This window comes from Schistocerca gregaria, chromosome 4, assembly GCF_023897955.1.
Source record: "Schistocerca gregaria isolate iqSchGreg1 chromosome 4, iqSchGreg1.2, whole genome shotgun sequence".
Lineage (NCBI taxonomy): Eukaryota > Metazoa > Arthropoda > Insecta > Orthoptera > Acrididae > Schistocerca > Schistocerca gregaria.
The window spans coordinates 771,943,322-771,962,059 of record NC_064923.1 but is presented as its reverse complement, the minus strand read 5'-3'; the positions used below and the strand labels follow the sequence as shown (position 1 = coordinate 771,962,059).

The following is an 18,738-nucleotide window of genomic DNA, read 5'->3' as shown; positions in this document are numbered from 1 at the left end:
AAAGAATTGGCCCAAGGACTGACCCTTGAGGTACTCCATATGTAATGTTTTGTGCATTACTGTAAAAGTTACAAATTTTTTATGTTTTTATGTCTTTGTATTTTATTTGAGTGATCTGTTGGTGGTCATGAAGGTAGGAATGTATCCACTTGTTTGGCAGGCCTCGTATTCTATAATTACCTAGCTTCTGCAACAGAGTATTATGATCAGTTATATCGAAGGCCTTACTAAGGTCAAGAAATATGCCAGACACATGTTGCTTATTATCTATTGCAATTACAATTCCATTTAAGAAGGTATAAATAGCTGACTTTGTTGATCTGCCAGTTCTGAATCCATGTTGCGCATCACTTATTATGTTTTCTTTATTCAGAAAGGCTGTCAGCCTTCTAATAAATAGGTTTTCAAGAATTTTGCCAAAGCCTGACAATACTGATACAGGTCTAGAGTTTGCAGCTTTATGTTTGTCCCCTTTCTTGTACAGTCATGCCACTTTTGCCATTTTCATATTTTTCGGGAATATACCACTCACAAATGATGAATTGAAAATATCCAGTAATGGTTCTACAACAGATGTTACACTTGCTTTGATGATAATATCTGGTATTTCATCAGTACCTGCTGAATACTTGTTGGGTAACATTTTTATAATGACAGATAATTCCTCAGGTGTTGTTGGAGACATGAATAGGGTACTTGTAAGACTGGAGTGTATTGCTGTCTGGTTGTGAGTTGTAATGTTTCATAATCAGGTGGTGTGCTACATTCGAAAAGTAGTTGTTAAATTTATTTGCCACTACTGTGGGGTTGATTTTTTATTGTTGTTTTCCTGAAGTTGTATATTTTTGTGAGTTAATGATGTAGTACTTGTCTCTCTTTTTATTATACTCCAGGTTGCTTTAGTCTTATTCCTGGAATTTTTATTTGTTTGTCATTTTCCATTTTCTTTGGTTTTGTCATAACTTGTCTAAGTATTTGTTTATATTAGAGGGAAACTTTCCACGTGGGAAAAATATATCTAAAAACAAAGATGATGTGACTTACCAAACAAAAGTGCTGGCAGGTTGGTAGACACACAAACATACACACAAAATTCAAGCTTTTGCAACCAATGGTTGCTTCATCAGGAAAGAGGGAAAGACGAAGGGATGTGGGCTTTAAGGGAGAGGTTAAGGAGTGATTCCAATCCCAGGAGCGGAAGACTTACCTTAGGGGGAAAAAAGGACAGGCATACACTCACATACACACACATATCCATCCGCACATACACCATGTGTGGATGTTTTTGTTTGTTTGTGTGTCTATCAACCTGCCAGCACTTTTGTTTGGTAAGTCACATCATCTTTGTTTTTAGATATATTTGTTTATATTGTTTAAAGTAGTTGATAAAAACAGGATTTATGGTTTGCTTTGAGTATGGCAGAGGAGGAGTGTTTAATAATATGCTTAGCAGTTCTACAATATAATATTCTGTTTGATTCATGACAGTTTGGAATATCATCAAAACCACATAAAGATTTCTTTAATGATCTAATTGCCATTATGATCTCATTTTCTGTGATCTATTTGAGAAACATAGACCCACTAGGGGTTTTTTGGTTTTCAGTGTGGTGCATAGTAAGAGTTTGAAAGTTACTTTGGATGAGATCATTTGCAATTTTTCAAAAGTACTCATTAAAGGTGTTAGCTACTGCAGGGGCATCAAATGACTGCTCATTTTCCAGACTTGGGCTAATCCTCTTTGCCACTGGCTTGGTGCTTGTTTCATAATGGATGCTGAGCCATGTGGCCCTTGTCCTACGTTTGATTTGCAGATGTATTCATCACTACCCCTTTTTTGCATCTTTAAGATGTAATGTAATTAATGATACGTATTTAGTGCTACACATCCTGATTTCTTACGGGGGAAATGTTTGTGTGTGGAAAGACTAAAATTCTATTTATTGACGTATTAACTGTTGGAATAGATAAATAGAAAATTTTCACAATGCAGATTTGATACTATTGAAAAAACATAATTTCAAGGACAATTGTTTGGCCACTTTGCAAACTAAAATATTTGGCTTTCATGTTCACTTAGTCTATAGTTTGTAGTGAAACGTTTCAGTAAAACTTTCGTTCACTGTGGTTAGTTTTGTTGAGTGTTCCAGTTTCCACTTGAATTTTTGGTTTTAGAGAAGAAACTGTGTGATGTTCTTGTGGTATTGTACTAGTAGTGGTTTAGTCACATTAATAAAAGTACTTGCTTTTTTGTAGGGGGTGAAATTTCAAATCACTATTGCTAATTCTTAAATAGTTCTACAGTTGTAATTGAACTTAGATAATGTAGAGATTTCGTTTTTTCACTAACTGTTAACATTTTACTATGAGCAAGAAGTGTGGGCTTTGTCGTAAGTTTGTGAGTAGTGGGTTACAAAGTATGATTTGATCAAAATATTTTAATTGGAGGGGGGAGGGGGGATGCAGCGGGGAAGCCAGCATGCATTCTAGAGAGATCCTCTACTGGAAATGCAGAACTTGTTGCAGAAGTAAGTTGATAGAGGAGCAGGAGCATCAGATATGTGCACTTCAGATGCAGTTACAAGATGTAAAGGACTAACTAGATAGGATGAGGGGGGTGAAGGGCATTAGGGAACAAGAACTAGCAGTTTGCAAGAAGGTAGCTAGGAGGAATAGATTTTCAGCCAGTTGTACTTTGAGTCTAACCAATAGACATGATCAACTGTCAGAGTTTAGTGGAGAGGCACCTTTTGTAGCTGTAGGTGTAGTAAACATGTAGCAGTACTCAGCAGCTAGGAAGTCTAAGTCAGTTGCAAATTCTAACAGAAAGAAGAAGGTTCTGCTGCTAGGTAGTTCACATGGCAGAGATGGGACCAGCAGTTGCAGCAAGTGTTAAGGAATGAGTACCATGTCACCAACATTGTGAAACCTAGTGGTTGTCTGGCTCAGGTGACTGTTAACAAGTAGGAATTTTATGAAAGAGAGTCAGGTAGTGATTGTGTATGGGGCTGGGAATAGTCTTCACAGGGATGGGGAATATGATGTAGGTGGTGAATTAGTAAAGAAAGCAGCTCAAACTGGTGGCACCAATGTGCACTTTGTGGACCTTTTCCAGCATCATAATCAGCCTCATCATAATGCTGCTGTTAGGTGGGTTAACATGGGGCTGGAGAAGATGCTGATGGAGGATTTCATGGCTCACATTGCAATGGGGCCCATTCAGTCTATTAATAGATCAGATTTCACTAAGTATAGCCTGCACATCAATAGGTATGGGAAAGGTAGGCTGGCAAATCTAGTGCAGTGGGCGATGGTGGGACTGCTCATGGGAAAATTCCTGCAGCAGTTGGTGTTAAAGCTGCACACATTTTAGACTGAAGTTGGCTGATAGGTATCCCTGCTTAAAAGAAGTCCCTCTTACAAAGCAATCACCTTCAAAGGAGGACACATATTCAAATAACGAAGGAATTAGCATATTTCATTGAACTATAAGAGGTATTAGGGATAAGGTTAGTTAACTGCTTACAGATGTTGACTCTGATGTTATTGGTATATTTGAGGACCACTTTAATAATTTCTGCACCAGGGGAGTATGGTTCCATTTAGGTGAAGATGGAGGGGGGGACGTTGAGGAGGTTCGCGCCTTCCGAGCCTACGGGTAATCAGCATTGCCTGCGTCTTCTCAGAATTGATGGTGATGCGCCAGCGATGGGCCCAAGTTTCTGTGTCGTCTAAAACCTTTTGTAGCCTATGGATGACCAGGTCCTTGTTCGCATTTCTCGTATAGAAGGCTGTATCATCAGCGTACTGTGCAGTGTGCACCAGGGGGGCTGTTGGAGTGTCCGCGGTGTACAAACTGTACAAAACGGGCCCCAGGACCGATCCCTGTGGCACCCCAGCACGAATACGCCTTTTGGTGTAGGTGGCAGTTTCGACTTTGACAGAGAAAGTCCTATTCGTGAGATAGCTTTTGATCAGCTTAACTATGCTCCCGGGGAATCCTTGCGTGTACAACTTGTAGAGTAGCCCTCTATGCCATACTGAATCAAAGGCTTTGGCTACATCTAGTAGCACTATCCCGTAGTAGCCTCAGTGGTTGAATCCTTCTGTGGCTGCTTCAACCACTCTCATGACCTGTTGTGGGGCAGAGTGGTTCTGCCGAAACCCAAATTGGAAATCCGGTAGGAGCTGCTCTCTGGTAATACGTTCCTGTATGGGTTTTAGCAGGAGGCGCTCATAGATCTTGCTGAGTGTTGGTAAGAGGCTAATCGGCCTGTAGTGCTGCGGGAATAGAGGGTCTTTTCCTGGTTTGTGTATCGCGACCACTACCGCATGTTTCCAGCAAGCTGGGAACTCACGGGATCGAGTAATCTCGTTGAGGACGTTCCCGAGGTGTGTGATTGCTGTGGGTGGGAGATTTTTTGACTAACTGGTTGGTGACACTGTCGTGCCCTGGTGCCTTTTTTGTAGGGAGGAACCTAATTACTCTTGCCACATCCTCGGGGGCAAAAAGTATGGGTTCGTCCTCTGGGTCCTCATCGGCATTGAGGAAGGCTTCCTTTACCAGCATACAGATTAGCTGGCTATTTTTCAAGGCAGTCTTTGTGGAGTGGGGGAGTGGTAATGTATGTACGAGATGGTATCCCATTTGAGTCCATAGACATATAATGACATTGCACCGAACAGGTATTTGAATGGTGTGGAGTGGCTGTTAAATTCACTGAAACTAAACTGCTAACTGTTGTTGTTTATAGGTTCCCTAACTCTGGCTTCACAGCATTTCTGCTCAAGCTAGAGAAAATTCTTGGTTCATTTTATAGGAAGTACTAAAAATTAGTTATATCTGGTGACTTCGATATTAATGTTGTGTGAAATTGTGCAAGAAACAGGATGTTGGAAGATCTCCTAAATTCATATCATCCAGCCAGGGTACAGGGGAACAGTAGCACAGCAATAGACAATATTTTTATTTATTCTTCATTACTAGATGGGTATTCAGTTAGTTGATACACAAATTTTAAAACTAAAAGGCTTTTGTCCTCAAACAACTGTTATATACATACACATCAAAAAAAGTTTTGAATCAACTCAGTCCCTAGAGTTCCAGAACCTGTACAGAAAATTGGAATAGAGGTCAACATAAACATCATTTCCGCACTTTTTATTGCTCTTGAAAACCACACATTGCATGTTATACCATGATTCAGCGAGACCTTCAGAGGCAGTGGTCCAGACTGCTGTACACACCAGTACCTCTAATACCCAGTAGCACATCCTCTTGCATTGATACATGACTGTATTCATCTTGGCACACTATCTACAAGTTCATCAAGGCACTGTTAATCCAGGTTGTCCAACTCCTCAATGGTGGTTTGGTGTAGATCCCTTAAAGCAATTGGTGGGTCATGTTGTCCATAAACAGACCTTTTCAATCTATCCCAGGCATGTTCCATAGCATTCATGTCTGGAGAACATGCTGGCCACTCTAGTCAAGCGGGGACATTATCCTAAAGGAAGTCATTTATAAGATGCATGAGGTGGGGGTGCGAAGTCATTTACAAGATGCGTGAGGTGGGGGTGCGAATTGTCATGCATAAAGACGAATGCCTCGCCAATATGCTGCTGATATGGATGCACTATCAGTTGGAGGATGGTATTCACATACTGTACAGCCATTACGGTGCCTTCCATGACCAACAGCGTTATACATTGGCCCTACATAATTCCACCCCAAAACAGTAGGGAACCTCCAAATCACTTCACTTCCTGGATAGTGTGTCTAAGGCATTCAGCCTGACCGGGTTGCCTCCAAACATGTACCCAACAATTGTCTGGTTGAAGGCATATGTGACACAAATTCGGGAGGACGACGGTTCAATCCCACGTCTGTCCATCCTGATTTAGGTTTTCTGTGATTTCCCTAAATCACTCCAAGCAAATGCCAGGATGGTTTCTAAGAAAGAGCATGGCTGACTTCCTTCCTCGTCCTTCCTTAATCCGATGAGACTGATAACCTCATTGTTTGGTCTCTTCCTCCAAACAATCCAATCCAAACTCATCAGTGAAGAGAAAGTTATACCGCCTGAGAGGTCCATTCATCGTGTTGTTGGGCCAACTGTACTGCACTTAATGGTGTCATGGTTGCAAAAATGGACCTCACCAAGGATGTAGGGAGTGAAGTTGCACATCATGCAGCCTATTGCTCACAATTTGAGTCATAACAAGATGTCCTGTGGCTACACGAAAAGCATTATTCAGCATGGTGGTGTTGCTCTCAGGTTTCCTCCAAACCATAATTCGTTGGTAGCAGTCATCCACTGCAGTAGTAGCCCTTGGGCAGCCTGAGCAAGGCATGTCATCGACAGCTACTGTCTCTCTGTATCTCCTCCATGTCCAAACAATATTGCTTTGGTTCACTCCAAGGTGCCTGGACACTTTCCTTGTTGAGAGCCCTTCCTGGCACAAAGCAACAATGTGGATGTGATCGAGCCACTATATTGACCATCAAGGCATGGTTAACTGCAGACAACATGTTCCATGTACCTCCTTCCTGGAGGAATAACTGGAACTGATCAGCTGTTGGAGCCCCTCAATCTAATAGATGATGTTCATGCATGGTTGTTTACATCTTTAGACGGATTTAGTGACATCTGCAAACAGTCAAAGGGAACATGTCTGTGATACAATTTCCACAGTCAACATCTATCTTCAGGAGTTCTGGGAACCGGGGTGAAGCAAAACTTTTTTAATGTGTGTATAATTTCAGACTATGTAGGAAAGCTAATCCACTGGCAATAGCGAGGTTTTTAAAACTTGATAAGAAACAAGAGTGGCAGAATATTTATAGTGCTGATAATATAGGTGACAATTTTAGTGCTTTCCTTAACATATTTCTCATGTTCTTTGAAATTTTCTTTCCATTAGAACATAATAAACAGGGTACTAGCAGCAAAAGGCATTCTGGGTGACTGAGTACTGAGATAAGGATATTGTGTAGAACAGACTGGGATTATATCTGATGTTAGAAGTAGTCACAATTGAGCTACAGTAGCCCTTCACAAACAGTATTGTAAGGTGCTTAAAATGTTATTAGGAAGGAAAAGAGTATGTGGTATGCAAATGGAATAGCAAATTCACAGGAAAAAATTAAAACACTATGGTCATTTGTGAAGAAAGTGTCTGGTCAGCAGCCCAAGGTCAATGAGAGAAAGTTAGGTCATAGTAAAAAAAATCCTGTTGCTGATACGTCAGATATATGTACAGTATTTAACAATCACTTTCTGAGAATTGCTGGTGAACTAATAAAAACTTAATTTCTATAGAGAATCATATAACACTCTTGGAAAATGCCTTTCCAAGACTGATGTCTGAAATACTCCTCTATGATACTGACAAGCGGGAGACTGAGTCAATAATTAAATCACTGAAGATTAAAGACTTTTATGGATATGACGAAATACATGGCAGATTATTTTAGTACCGTGCTGCACGTGTAATACCTGTATTTAGCCATATTTGAAATTTTTTCCATTATGAATGGTCAGGTTCCGAAACGATTAAAGTAAACAGTAGTGAATCAACTTTATATAAATGTAGAAAGGGATAATGTAAACAGTTTTAGTACTCTTTCTTTGCCATCAGTGTTTGCAAAAGTTATTGAAAAGGCAGTGTATCTAAGGAAACACCATTCTGTTTCACATAATTTTCTATCAAATGTACATTTTGGTTTTAGAAATATTAACAACTGAAAATGCTGTATTCTCTTTTCTATTTGAGGTGCTAGATGGATTAAACATTGCTTTGCAATTGCCTTCTGCCAGCTGTTGCAATGACACAATCCGTTACACTCATGCCATGCCCGCCGCTGGGCTTGCAGTTGGAACCCATTGTGCCATCAGTTACCCCAGCTCACTCCACATCGCGTGCTGCTTGAGGCCCCCCCCCCCCCCCCCCCCCCTGCAGACCTTGGGCAATGCACCATTCACCAATACTGCACTCCCGGCATTGGTGGGCTCCCTCCACTGCTGACACAGATCTTCCCCTTCCAGTGCTGTCAACATGTGTTACCCGGAAGATTTCCTAAGCTGGCTGTGTTGCAAAAGGACAACCCTAGGACTTGGTTCACACTGATGGACCATTTACTGGGTATCCATAGAATTTTGGATGACAACACATGTTTTGTCTGCCTGGTGAACCACGTCCATGCCCATCAAGACCTCATCAATGATCGGCTACTCTCACCTCCCGCCTCGCCCAAGTATTTAGCAGCGAAAGCATTACTTATCGAATGCCTTTCTCACTCTCTGGCAGAAGCTATCCACCACATCATCCATGATGAGCATCTCAATGACCGCACACCTTTGCAGCTTTGGTGGCACAATTATGCATTAACTGATGATTAAACACTGCCGGATGCGGCACATTGGGTTTTGCGGTTGGGCAAACTGCAGTCAGAGCTGCAACTTCACCTGTTATCTCACATCACCCAACCCTCTCGAGGTACGCCTACATGTGGGCGATCGTGCATACGCAATCATTCATCATCGACAACAACTGTCACAGACGACATTCCCATCACCACCAGTTGGCGTGCCTGAGCCTTTGGTTCTGCACTCTGCTGACAGAGAGCAGTGCCTCAGCACCTTAGCTGCCTGTCAGGAGCTGCCACCTGGCGGCCTACATGAGGTACTGCCTGCGACCCCCCAGCAGACCCGACCCATACATCCTCCAACCACCACCTACTCCAGTCCGGTCACTAACGTCACCTACCCCATCAAAGGCAGGGCTACATGCAAAACCAGTCATGTGATTTACAAGCTAAGCTGCAACTACTGTGCTACATTCTATGTAGACATGGCAACCAACAAATTTCTCGGTGGCCACATAAACAGCCACCAACAATCTGTGGCCAAAAAACAAGTGGCCCACCCTGTTGGTGAACATGCTGTCAAACATGATACCCCTCATCGCAAGGACTGCTTCACAGCCTGTGCCACATGGATCCTTCCCATCAACACCAGCTTTTCTGTATTGCGCAGGTGGGAATTTTCCCTGCAATACATCCTATGTTCCCATAACCCTCTTGCCCTCAACCTTCATTAGTCACTGTCCTCATCCATCCAGTCCCCTCCATGTTCCTATTTGAGCACTAGACAGCCGTCATTTCAGCAGCACACCTAGTCTTTTAATTTCTTTTTACTTTCATTTCTTTTTATTTCTCTCCTTTCTGATACTTACCCCCTCCCCCTCCACACCATTTCTCCTGCCCTCAGTCTACACTGTAAAACTTCACTGCCCGCCACTCCCATCACACTATCCCTCCCCCTCCTGGCCCCAGCCTCCTCCTTACCCCCACCCAGTCAACACTATCATGCACTGGTGCTGCTTCTCACAGTGTGGTTTCAGTTTGTCTTTCCGTTCCCGGGATTGGAATGACTCCTTACCCTCTCCTTAAAACCCACATCCTTTCATCTTTCCTTTTCCTTCCCTCTTTCCTGACGAAGCAGCCGCCGGTTGCGAAAGCTCGAAATTCTGTGTGTGTGTTTGTGTGTTTTATTCATTGTGCCTATCTACCAGCGCTTTCCCGCTTGGTAAGTCTTGGAATCTTTGTTTTTTATATATACAGAACATTCCAGTCCAGTGGACACTTCTAGAATATACTTGTTTTAATATATTTTTAACTGTTTATTAAGACTGTTGACATGCATCAGCTATTTCATATTTTCCTGAACATATATATCTAAAAATTTTGTCTCATTTGCTTATGAGACAGTTTTTCCATGAATTCTAAAAATCAGTGTTGCTCGGTGGAGTTTTTGAGCAGATTAGAGACTGACTGAAACTGTTTTCCAGAATTTATGATAAACCTATTTGTCCCGCTCCTGTAGACTGCCTTTATCACACCATACTTGAATATTGCTTGTCAGTATGGGATCCTGTTCTATTCATGTATAGCACATGGAAAGAATGATAGTGTGAATGGCCCTGTGTGTGATGTAATTAATTTAATATTATCTGCATGACCCCTATTGGAGCAACAATTAGGGCTTATAGTAAATTTCTTGAGACATCATTTGAAGTTGGTTTTTGAAATTTTGTAAGTAGGCTTTCTCGGGATGGCTTATGTCTATCTTCAGGAGCCTGTCAGTTGTTTTTTCAGTATCTCTGTGACACTCTCCCATCGATCAGCCAAACCTGTGACCATTAATGCTGTCCTTCCTGTGTTCATTTAGTACCCCTGTGGGTCCCATTCCAGGAAGATACAGGGCAGAACAGCATGATCCATTGCAGTTAGCAAGCACAAAAGCTTCATGGAGATGAACAGTCAACTCCAGTGGTAGATGCCATAAGAAAGCCATTCTACATTATGGTATAGTTTATTGATAAACGTTCTGTCAGTGTGTCTTCCCAGAAGTGTATGTCCTATGTACATCTCATGAAAAGACCATGAAGATAAAATTAGAGAGATTTAAGCCCACATGGAGGCTTAATGGCAATTATTCTTCATCCAAACCGAACAGGAAAGGGGCAAGTGACAGTGGTACACAAAGCACCCTTCTACATCTACATCTACATCTACATCCATACTCCGCAAGCCACCTGACGGTGTGTGGCGGAGGGTACCCTGAGTACCTTTATCGGTTCTCCCTTCTATTCCAGTCTCGTATTGTACGTGAAAAGAAGGATTGTCGGTATGCTTCTGTGTGGGCTTTAATCTCTCTGATTATGTCCTCATGGTCTCTTCGTGAGATATACGTAGGAGGGAGCAATATACCGCTTCACTCTTCGGTGAAGGTATGTTCTCGAAACTTTAACAAAAGCCCGTACTGAGCTACTGAGCATCTCTCGTGCAGAGTCTTCCACAGGAGTTTATCTATCATCTCCGAAATGCTTTCGCGATTATTAAATGATCTGGTAACGAAGTGCGCTGCTCTCCGCTGGATCTTCTCTATCTCTTCTATCAACCCTATCTGGTGCGGATCCCGCACTGCTGAGTAGTATTCAAGCAGTGGGCGAACAAGCGTACTGTAACCTACTTCCTTTGTTGTTGGATTGCATTTCCTTAGGATTCTTCCAATGAATCTCAGTCTGGCATCTGCTTTACCGACGATCAACTTTATATGATCATTCCATTTTAAATCACTCCTAATGCGTACTCCCAGATAATTTATGCAATTAACTGCTTCCAGTTGCTGACTTGCTATTTTGTAGCTAAATGATAAGGGGCCTGTCTTTCTATGTATTCGCATCACATTACACTTGTCTACATTGAGATTCAATTGCCATTCCGTGCACCATGCGTCAATTCGCTGCAGATCCTCCTGCATTTCAGTACAATTTTCCATTGTTTCAACCTCTCGATACACCACAGCATCATCTGCAAAAAGCCTCAGTGAACTTCCAATGTCATCCACCAGGTCATTTATGTATACTGTGAATATGTGAATAGCAACGGTCCTATGACACTCCCCTGCGGCACACCTGAAATCACTCTTACTTCGGAAGACTTCTCTACATTGAGAATGACATGCTGCGTTCTGTTATCTAGGAACTCCTCAATCCAATCACACAATTGATCTGATAGTCCGTATGCTCTTACTTTGTTCATTAAACGAGTGTGGGGAACTGTGTCAAACGCCTTGCGGAAGTCAAGAAACCCTTCGCCACTTATGGTACGTCAAGGTTGCTTGTGAAGTATAGATGTAGAGTGTCTTTCCATATGTCCACAATTAGCCTGCACAGTCCTGGTTTATTACTGTTGTCTGAGGCAATGTCCAGGGTTGCAACAATGTCTGAGGTTTGAGAATTTTGTGAATGGCGAGGAATTTCTTCTTCTTCTTCTTCTTCTTTTTTTTTTTTTTTTTTTTTTTTTTCCCTCCACCTTCTTAGAGATTCTCTCATGGCCATGCCTCTTTCAGCTGACCTTGGAGCTAGCATTTATTTCAGTGGGGAGGCATGGCTATTCCACCCCAGTTCTTGAAATAGTCAATCAGCAACACAACAGAAATAATGTATTTGTTGTTTTCATGAATAAAGTAACTTGTTGACACAAATTTGGTCATTTGATCGCTACTGACGTTTTGTTTCACTGTTTATCAATGGGCAAAAGAATGTGTTTGTTTAATGTTAACATGTAACAGGAATAAAAAAATTTGAAATTTTTTATGACAGTAGCAATGAGCTTGTTTATTGCACTCCATGCTCTCCAGAATTTTCTGTTGCACAAAAGGGAAAGGGTGATATAAAAGATCAAATAATAGCAACTAAATATAGGAGCACTATTACTGCTACTGCTTCAGCAAACATAAGAGGAATTTTCAAGTTTTTCTAGAGACTGGTATTTCATGTTACAATATTTCTGAAATGTTTGAGTTTGTAAGGTCTTTGCCTGACACATATGCTACAGTGGAGTTTTTCCAATGAGATGCAATGTTTGGTCTGCAGAAATAGGTGGACTCTCAAATATCTGCTGTTAAACTTCTGCTAAATGTTAAAATCAATCAGAAACTTTATTATTATGAATTTTATGATATGATCAAAACAAACAAGTTCTGAAAAAAGTAATTTCTAGTGAAAAATGTAACTGTATGATAATTAATGTTTTAATAAATACTTAGATTTCAAAATGATATTCTGGGTTGTACCCAAAAATTTATGTAATAGTTAGGTATTTTCATGTTTTATGGATTGTCTGAACAATAAATTGTAATGATGTGGAATAAGTCATTTACATCTATATTGCAAATTAATTTCTAAATATGGTTACATTTTAAGCATTTTCCTTGTTTGTATTATTATTATTACTATTATTATTATTAAGTATACAGATGTAAGTTAGAATCTCCTGCCCACCACCTTTTAAACATTTCTGTGGACACCCAGACTTGACTATAATTCAATCTTCCATGCTAGCCTCAACACTGCTATTGCAAACCACAACTCTTCTCAGTTAACTCAAAGTTTCTGAATAAGCTGCTGCTTCTCTGGTACTCTGTAGTGGTAGTGACAAACACCACACCTCCAGATTTGACAAGCATGTTTTCATGTAGGTTGTATTACGACATCCCACTGTCATTTCCACAATGATATAATGCCAGACAGTTCTGATGTAGTTTGTTATACTATCTTTTTTTTGATGTTCTTGTATGTTTTTCTTGATGGTGCCCGTGAAGCATGATGTCGCAATGTGAAGTGTGTGAGCCACACTTACTATACATTACAATTTGTCTGCAGGGATGTAACAGAAACCATAGAGATTTCTCATTAATGAATGTCTCAGTTCAACATTTAATCAACAGTGTAACATGTAACATTCATTGAGGTTGATGTTTTTGTATTTAATTTTTAAATTATAATCCCATCAACTGGGGATATCCTCTTTGTTAGCTCTTTTCACAGTCCACCATACTCTGCCAGTTAAATTCATTCCACATTCTGTGTCATACTTTTTGATACTCTATTTATTACAGGGTCTGTGTATTTAACTGTCTTGCTGATTAATTACAACCTATAAATCATATGATGTGTTTATGTGGGACTGAAAATATTGGCAGTGATATGATCCAAACCCATGTATCTGGAGAGGCTGGTATTATAAACCAGCATGTTATGTGGATTTTCTGAAAGGTACTCAAGCCTGATGGAAAAAATGAAAAATTATGCTCTCAAGGCCCTTTTATTTTTCAACATAATCTTTTTTAATATTTGAGTGGTATTATTCCATCTCTGCAGGGCTCCAATGGAAGAGCTCCAAAATACTCTTCTATAGCTACAATTATTTCTTCCTTACATGAGAAATGCTGATAATCAAGAAAGACTTTGAGATTTGCAAAGAGATGGAAGCCTGGAGAAGTTAAATCTTGGTAATTTGTTAGGGTTTCCAACATTTCACAGCAAAGATCATTCAGCCTTACCTCCATCAAGAGACTTTTGTGACCAGAGACATTGTCTTGATTTGAAATTACTTTTTTCCTTCTGTGAGCCAAATATCTATTCTAGAATTTTTGGAAATTAATTTTAATTAAAGAATTTCTTTCATGTCCCAAAGCAACAATGCTACTGTATTTGATGTCAGTGTCTTCTCCATCTTTGGAGCTGAGGAACCAGCCTCTATTCATTGTTTTGATTGATATTTTGGTTATTTGCATAGTATTCTCACACAAACTTGGTCCTGATCCACTGTGGCAAGGCACAACATCCATCATGCACAGAGCTTTCTGATGTACATTTTTTCATGCAAAATCCAGCCAAACTTTCATTCTTACAGTCTTGACACTTTCTGTTAATCCTTATTTTACAAAAAAAAAAGGCATATTATCATAGTATGATTCTTAATTTCATTATTTTTGAGAATCCATGCACTAGGTCTTATTTAGAAGACTGCCTACAGCCAAATCATTAGACTGAATGACTTGCAGTATAATAAGGAGCATGTTGAAAGTTGTGCCAAAAGGCATTACTTCTGTACAATAATCAGTATCTACCATACGGTACATTGATATAAGAAAATAATTCAGCTAAAAATTTTTTTATGAGAAATTTCTTTCAACATTTCAGACTGTGGAACTTATAAAAGTAAACATATATAGGCAACCTACTAAGTTTCTTGGAATCCTACAATGTGAGATGTTGAATATGCAAAGCTGCTAAGAAAACAGACAATGCCCACGATTAATGAGGAAAAATTTTTAATTAAATTTTAAAAAACTTTTGAAAGCTTAATATCTTCCTTCAGTTATTACAATTGCTTAGTAAGTGACAGTTTAGAATAATATGCATGACTGCAATAACTAATTTTTAGCTGGAGGTTTGATAAGTGTTTGCAATTACCATGTTATTGGCAGAGAGCAATACGGAGCACATTACTTCTAACAACAAAGTTGATATCTGTGAAATTCATTCATAACTTCTTTAAAGATTCAACTCATTTTGACTGACTATTCATTATCAATAGTCCAGAAATACTTATTGACCTATGACATGCTAGGAGTCAATTTCCCCCATGAGCCTCCTACTAGAGGACTTAAGGTAGAGCTTCATGGGAATGTTGACGTCTATCATATTATGAATCAGTCATTGGCCAAGAAGTATTTGTGGATTGTTTATGATGACCTGTCAGTAAAAACCAGTTTAGCTTTTAAGGAACTTACATGGGCAGTTTATTCAAATAAATTTTATTGATAAATATTTTGAGTGACATGGCATGTTTATAACCAATATTAAATCAACATCATAAGAAATGATTACCAATTATCTAAGTAAAAGATGAGATGTTACCTCACTAGTTTCAAGCTGGATAGTTGGTGGTGTCCATGTTCCATCATAGCTAATGTAACAAAATGGCTCCTTGCATGAGTAGTCTGTTATAAAAACAGCAGCTTCACTTTTGTAGTAACCTGCCAGTTCTGGGACAAAGGCTAGTTTGAACATAGCATATTCATTGTACTCTAAAGTTGTGTATATAGAATTGCCTTCTCTTGTAATACTGCTCCCTTTCATCTTGACAAATAAAAAGGGGCAATTTTCACTAAATTCCTCACAATCAATTCTTAAAGATACATCTTCAGCAGCTTTATTCCGTATGAAGAGATTTTCTTTAGTGTATGAGCTCTCTTCATCATCTGAGTACAAGATAAAGTGGAATTCTTGTTTGGAAAAATCTAAAAGACACTTTCCCACTGTACCTGCTACATTGATTGCAGGTAGACTTTCATGCAATTCCTTCGAGTGCAACATGCTATTGTCATATAAACTGAAAAATAAATCACAAGGTTAGACTTTTATTAGATTACTTTGTAGTACTAAATTAAAGTCTGTTAGTTCCAAGAACATAAAATCTTAATAGGACATGACTAAATACTGCACACCTGAATGGAAGTTCACAACTTTTGCTTATGAATACCTCTAATAGTTGAAAGCATGTTACTATAAAATTAATGTTGCTAAAAACATTGTGTATCATTACCACATCACACACAAATTTATGTTGGAGGATAGTGTTTATATAAACATCTGTCAGCTGACTTAAATTTTTCACTCTTTCCTGAAATGTATAGGACATAACTAAATTCATTGTTTACGACTTATGACTCAGCAATACTTAGACTTTCCTCAATAAATTTGAATTTCATAGTAAATAGAAATTATATTGTTTAAGATTGAATAACAAGTACACTGTTTTTGTTCTCTTGGTTTTTGTTTATTTTATGTAGTTTTTGGCTGATTAGGGCATCTTCAAGATGATATGTCATCATAAGCAAAAAACTACAATGTGTACAACTTTGCTTCCACTGTTTATTCCCCAATGTTTGAGGCTTTCATGAAACAAATTGGTTACACATGTATCATTCAAAGTATTTTCCATTGCGGGCCACTACTTTCTCAATTTTTTGGGCAGTGTACAAATCCCGCATCGAAAAAATTGTTCATATTTTGAAGTGATCCACGAATCGATCCAATTTGTGACTTCTTCATGAGATAAGAAGTGTTGGCCAGCCAGGTCATGCGCCATTGATCTAAACAGGTGACAGTCAGAGGGAGCAATGTATGGAAAATACAGCAGGTGGCATAGGACTTCCCATTTTAACTTTTCCAAGTATGTTTTGACCTGTTTTGCAACATAGGGTTGAGTGTTGTCTTGCTGCAAAATCACTTTATCGTGCCTCTCACTGTATTGCGGCCATTTGTCTTTTAATGCTTTGCTCAAACACATTAATTGTGTTTAATAATGGGCACCTGTGACTGTTTCACTTGGTTTTAACACATCATAGTACACAACGCTGAGCTGGTCCCACCAAATGCAGAGCATGATCTTGGAGCCTTGAATATTTGGTTTGGCGGTTGACATGGAAGCATGGACGGGATATCCCCATGATTTTTTGCACTTAGTGTTATTGTAATAAACCCATTTTCATCCCTGGTCACAATGTGATGCTGAAATCTGTTCCGTTTTTGCATCTGAAGCAACTGTTCGCAAACACGCAAATGCCATTCAACGTCTCTTGGTTTCGGCTCACACGGGACCCAAGTTGCTTCTTTCTGAATCATTCCCATAGCCTTGAGATGTTTTGAAATGGCTTGCTGTGTCACTACCGCTAATTGTACCAATTCTTCTTGAGTTTGATGCTAGTCTTCACTCAGAAACATTTCCAATTCTGCATCTTCCAAAACATTCTCTCTTCCACCACTATACCGGTCTACAACATTAAAATCACCATTCTTGAAATGTTGAAACCCCTCACGACATGTTCTTTCACTATGGGTGTCGTTACCACACGTGCTTGAGGGCATTCAATGAGACTCAGCCACTGTTTTCTTCATACTGAAACAAAACAGTAACACCTACCACAAATGACAAAATTAGGCTTGTAAACTGACATTTTTAATCAAGAACATCTTTATGATGCAGACACAAATCGACTAATGTTTGAATGAGGTTATGTTGACTGAGGTCAAAGATATCGGGCTGACATCTGCGATCTGTTTCTTTAAACCGTTACTTACCATTGTTGCCACCTATCAGCAAACAGCAGAAGCAAAGTTGTACACCTTGTAGTGTGAAGTAAACAAAAATCAATAGACAAAAAATAGTGTACTTGTTATTTAACCTTAAATATGAAAGTTTTGTACCAAGAAGTAATAGAAGAATCCATAATTAAAATTATGTTGTTGGTATTAAACAAAAAAAAGTTAGAATGATGTGGCCCACCACAATTGATGAGATGCATAAATGCATTGTTGTTAAATATCTGAAAATTTGTTTTCTTCCATCAGTTATAATGAACAGCTAAACCTATCCCATATAATAAATACAACAGCAAAAATAATCAATTTTATAATGTGATTAGGTAGACAAAAGAATCTACTCACCAAGCAGCGGCAAGAGAAAACAAACACACACACACACACACACACACACACACACACACACACACACACACACACACACACAAATGTTTAACTTATCCATGCTTTTGCAGTGAGTTGTTCCTTATTGCAGCAGAAGAGCTGAAGGGCCAGGAAGAGGGATGAAGGAAAAGGCCTAGAGAGGTTCAGAAAAAGGGGTACAATTCCGAAAAGTCACCCAGAATTGTGGGTCACTGGGAGACTTACAAGAGACATTGAGAAGGAAAGACTAATTGTTGGGGACTGCACCAGATGAGATTTGAAAACCAAGATTAAAAGTGGAAGACAGGATAATACATAAGACTGAGATTATTGCTTCAACATTATGCACCTGTTAATAAGAGTGAAAACCTAAGTGAACTGAGTAATGTGCAATAAGCCCTTTGAACCAAATATATTCTCAATTTTTTTTATCTTATCCTTTTCTTGATCTTATTTGAAATGTTTTTAAACTCTGACTGTATAGCAGTATATGTCACACTCACAGTTAACCCCTGTGACTGAAAAACGTATTTCTTAAAATTACAGTACTACAGAATGATAAATTGTTGTTTATGTGAATATATACTATGATAATTGTTATATTGTGCTGTTTCATTTTCTGTAAATTATTTTCAGTTTAATGTTCTATGTTTCAATCTTTGTATGACTTGTCTTAATGTATGTACTTTGGAATGATGTTAACTGTGTGTTGAGTTAGTTGTGTGTTTTATGATGGGAAGGAGGGATGTAAAGTTTTTCTGTTGTGCTCAGTTATTGGACAGATTGTAAATTTGAGTTGCATACAAATGGAATGTATTTTGATGAGTGAACATTGTAATTGATGGCACCAAG

The 18,738-nt window shown here is 39.2% G+C and overlaps 1 protein-coding gene across 1 annotated transcript in view; it reads right to left on the bottom strand.

Moving 5' to 3' along the window:
- LOC126267919 (uncharacterized) overlaps nucleotides 1–17,967 on the bottom strand; it is a 95,945-nt gene extending 77,978 nt beyond the window's left edge. Inside the window, exon 1 of the mRNA XM_049973229.1 lies at nucleotides 15,277–17,967. Within this exon, the coding sequence (XP_049829186.1) occupies nucleotides 15,277–15,735 (459 nt within the window). The 5' untranslated portion in view covers nucleotides 15,736–17,967. The remainder of the gene's footprint in view (nucleotides 1–15,276) is intronic.
- Nucleotides 17,968–18,738: the final 771 nt, after the last annotated feature.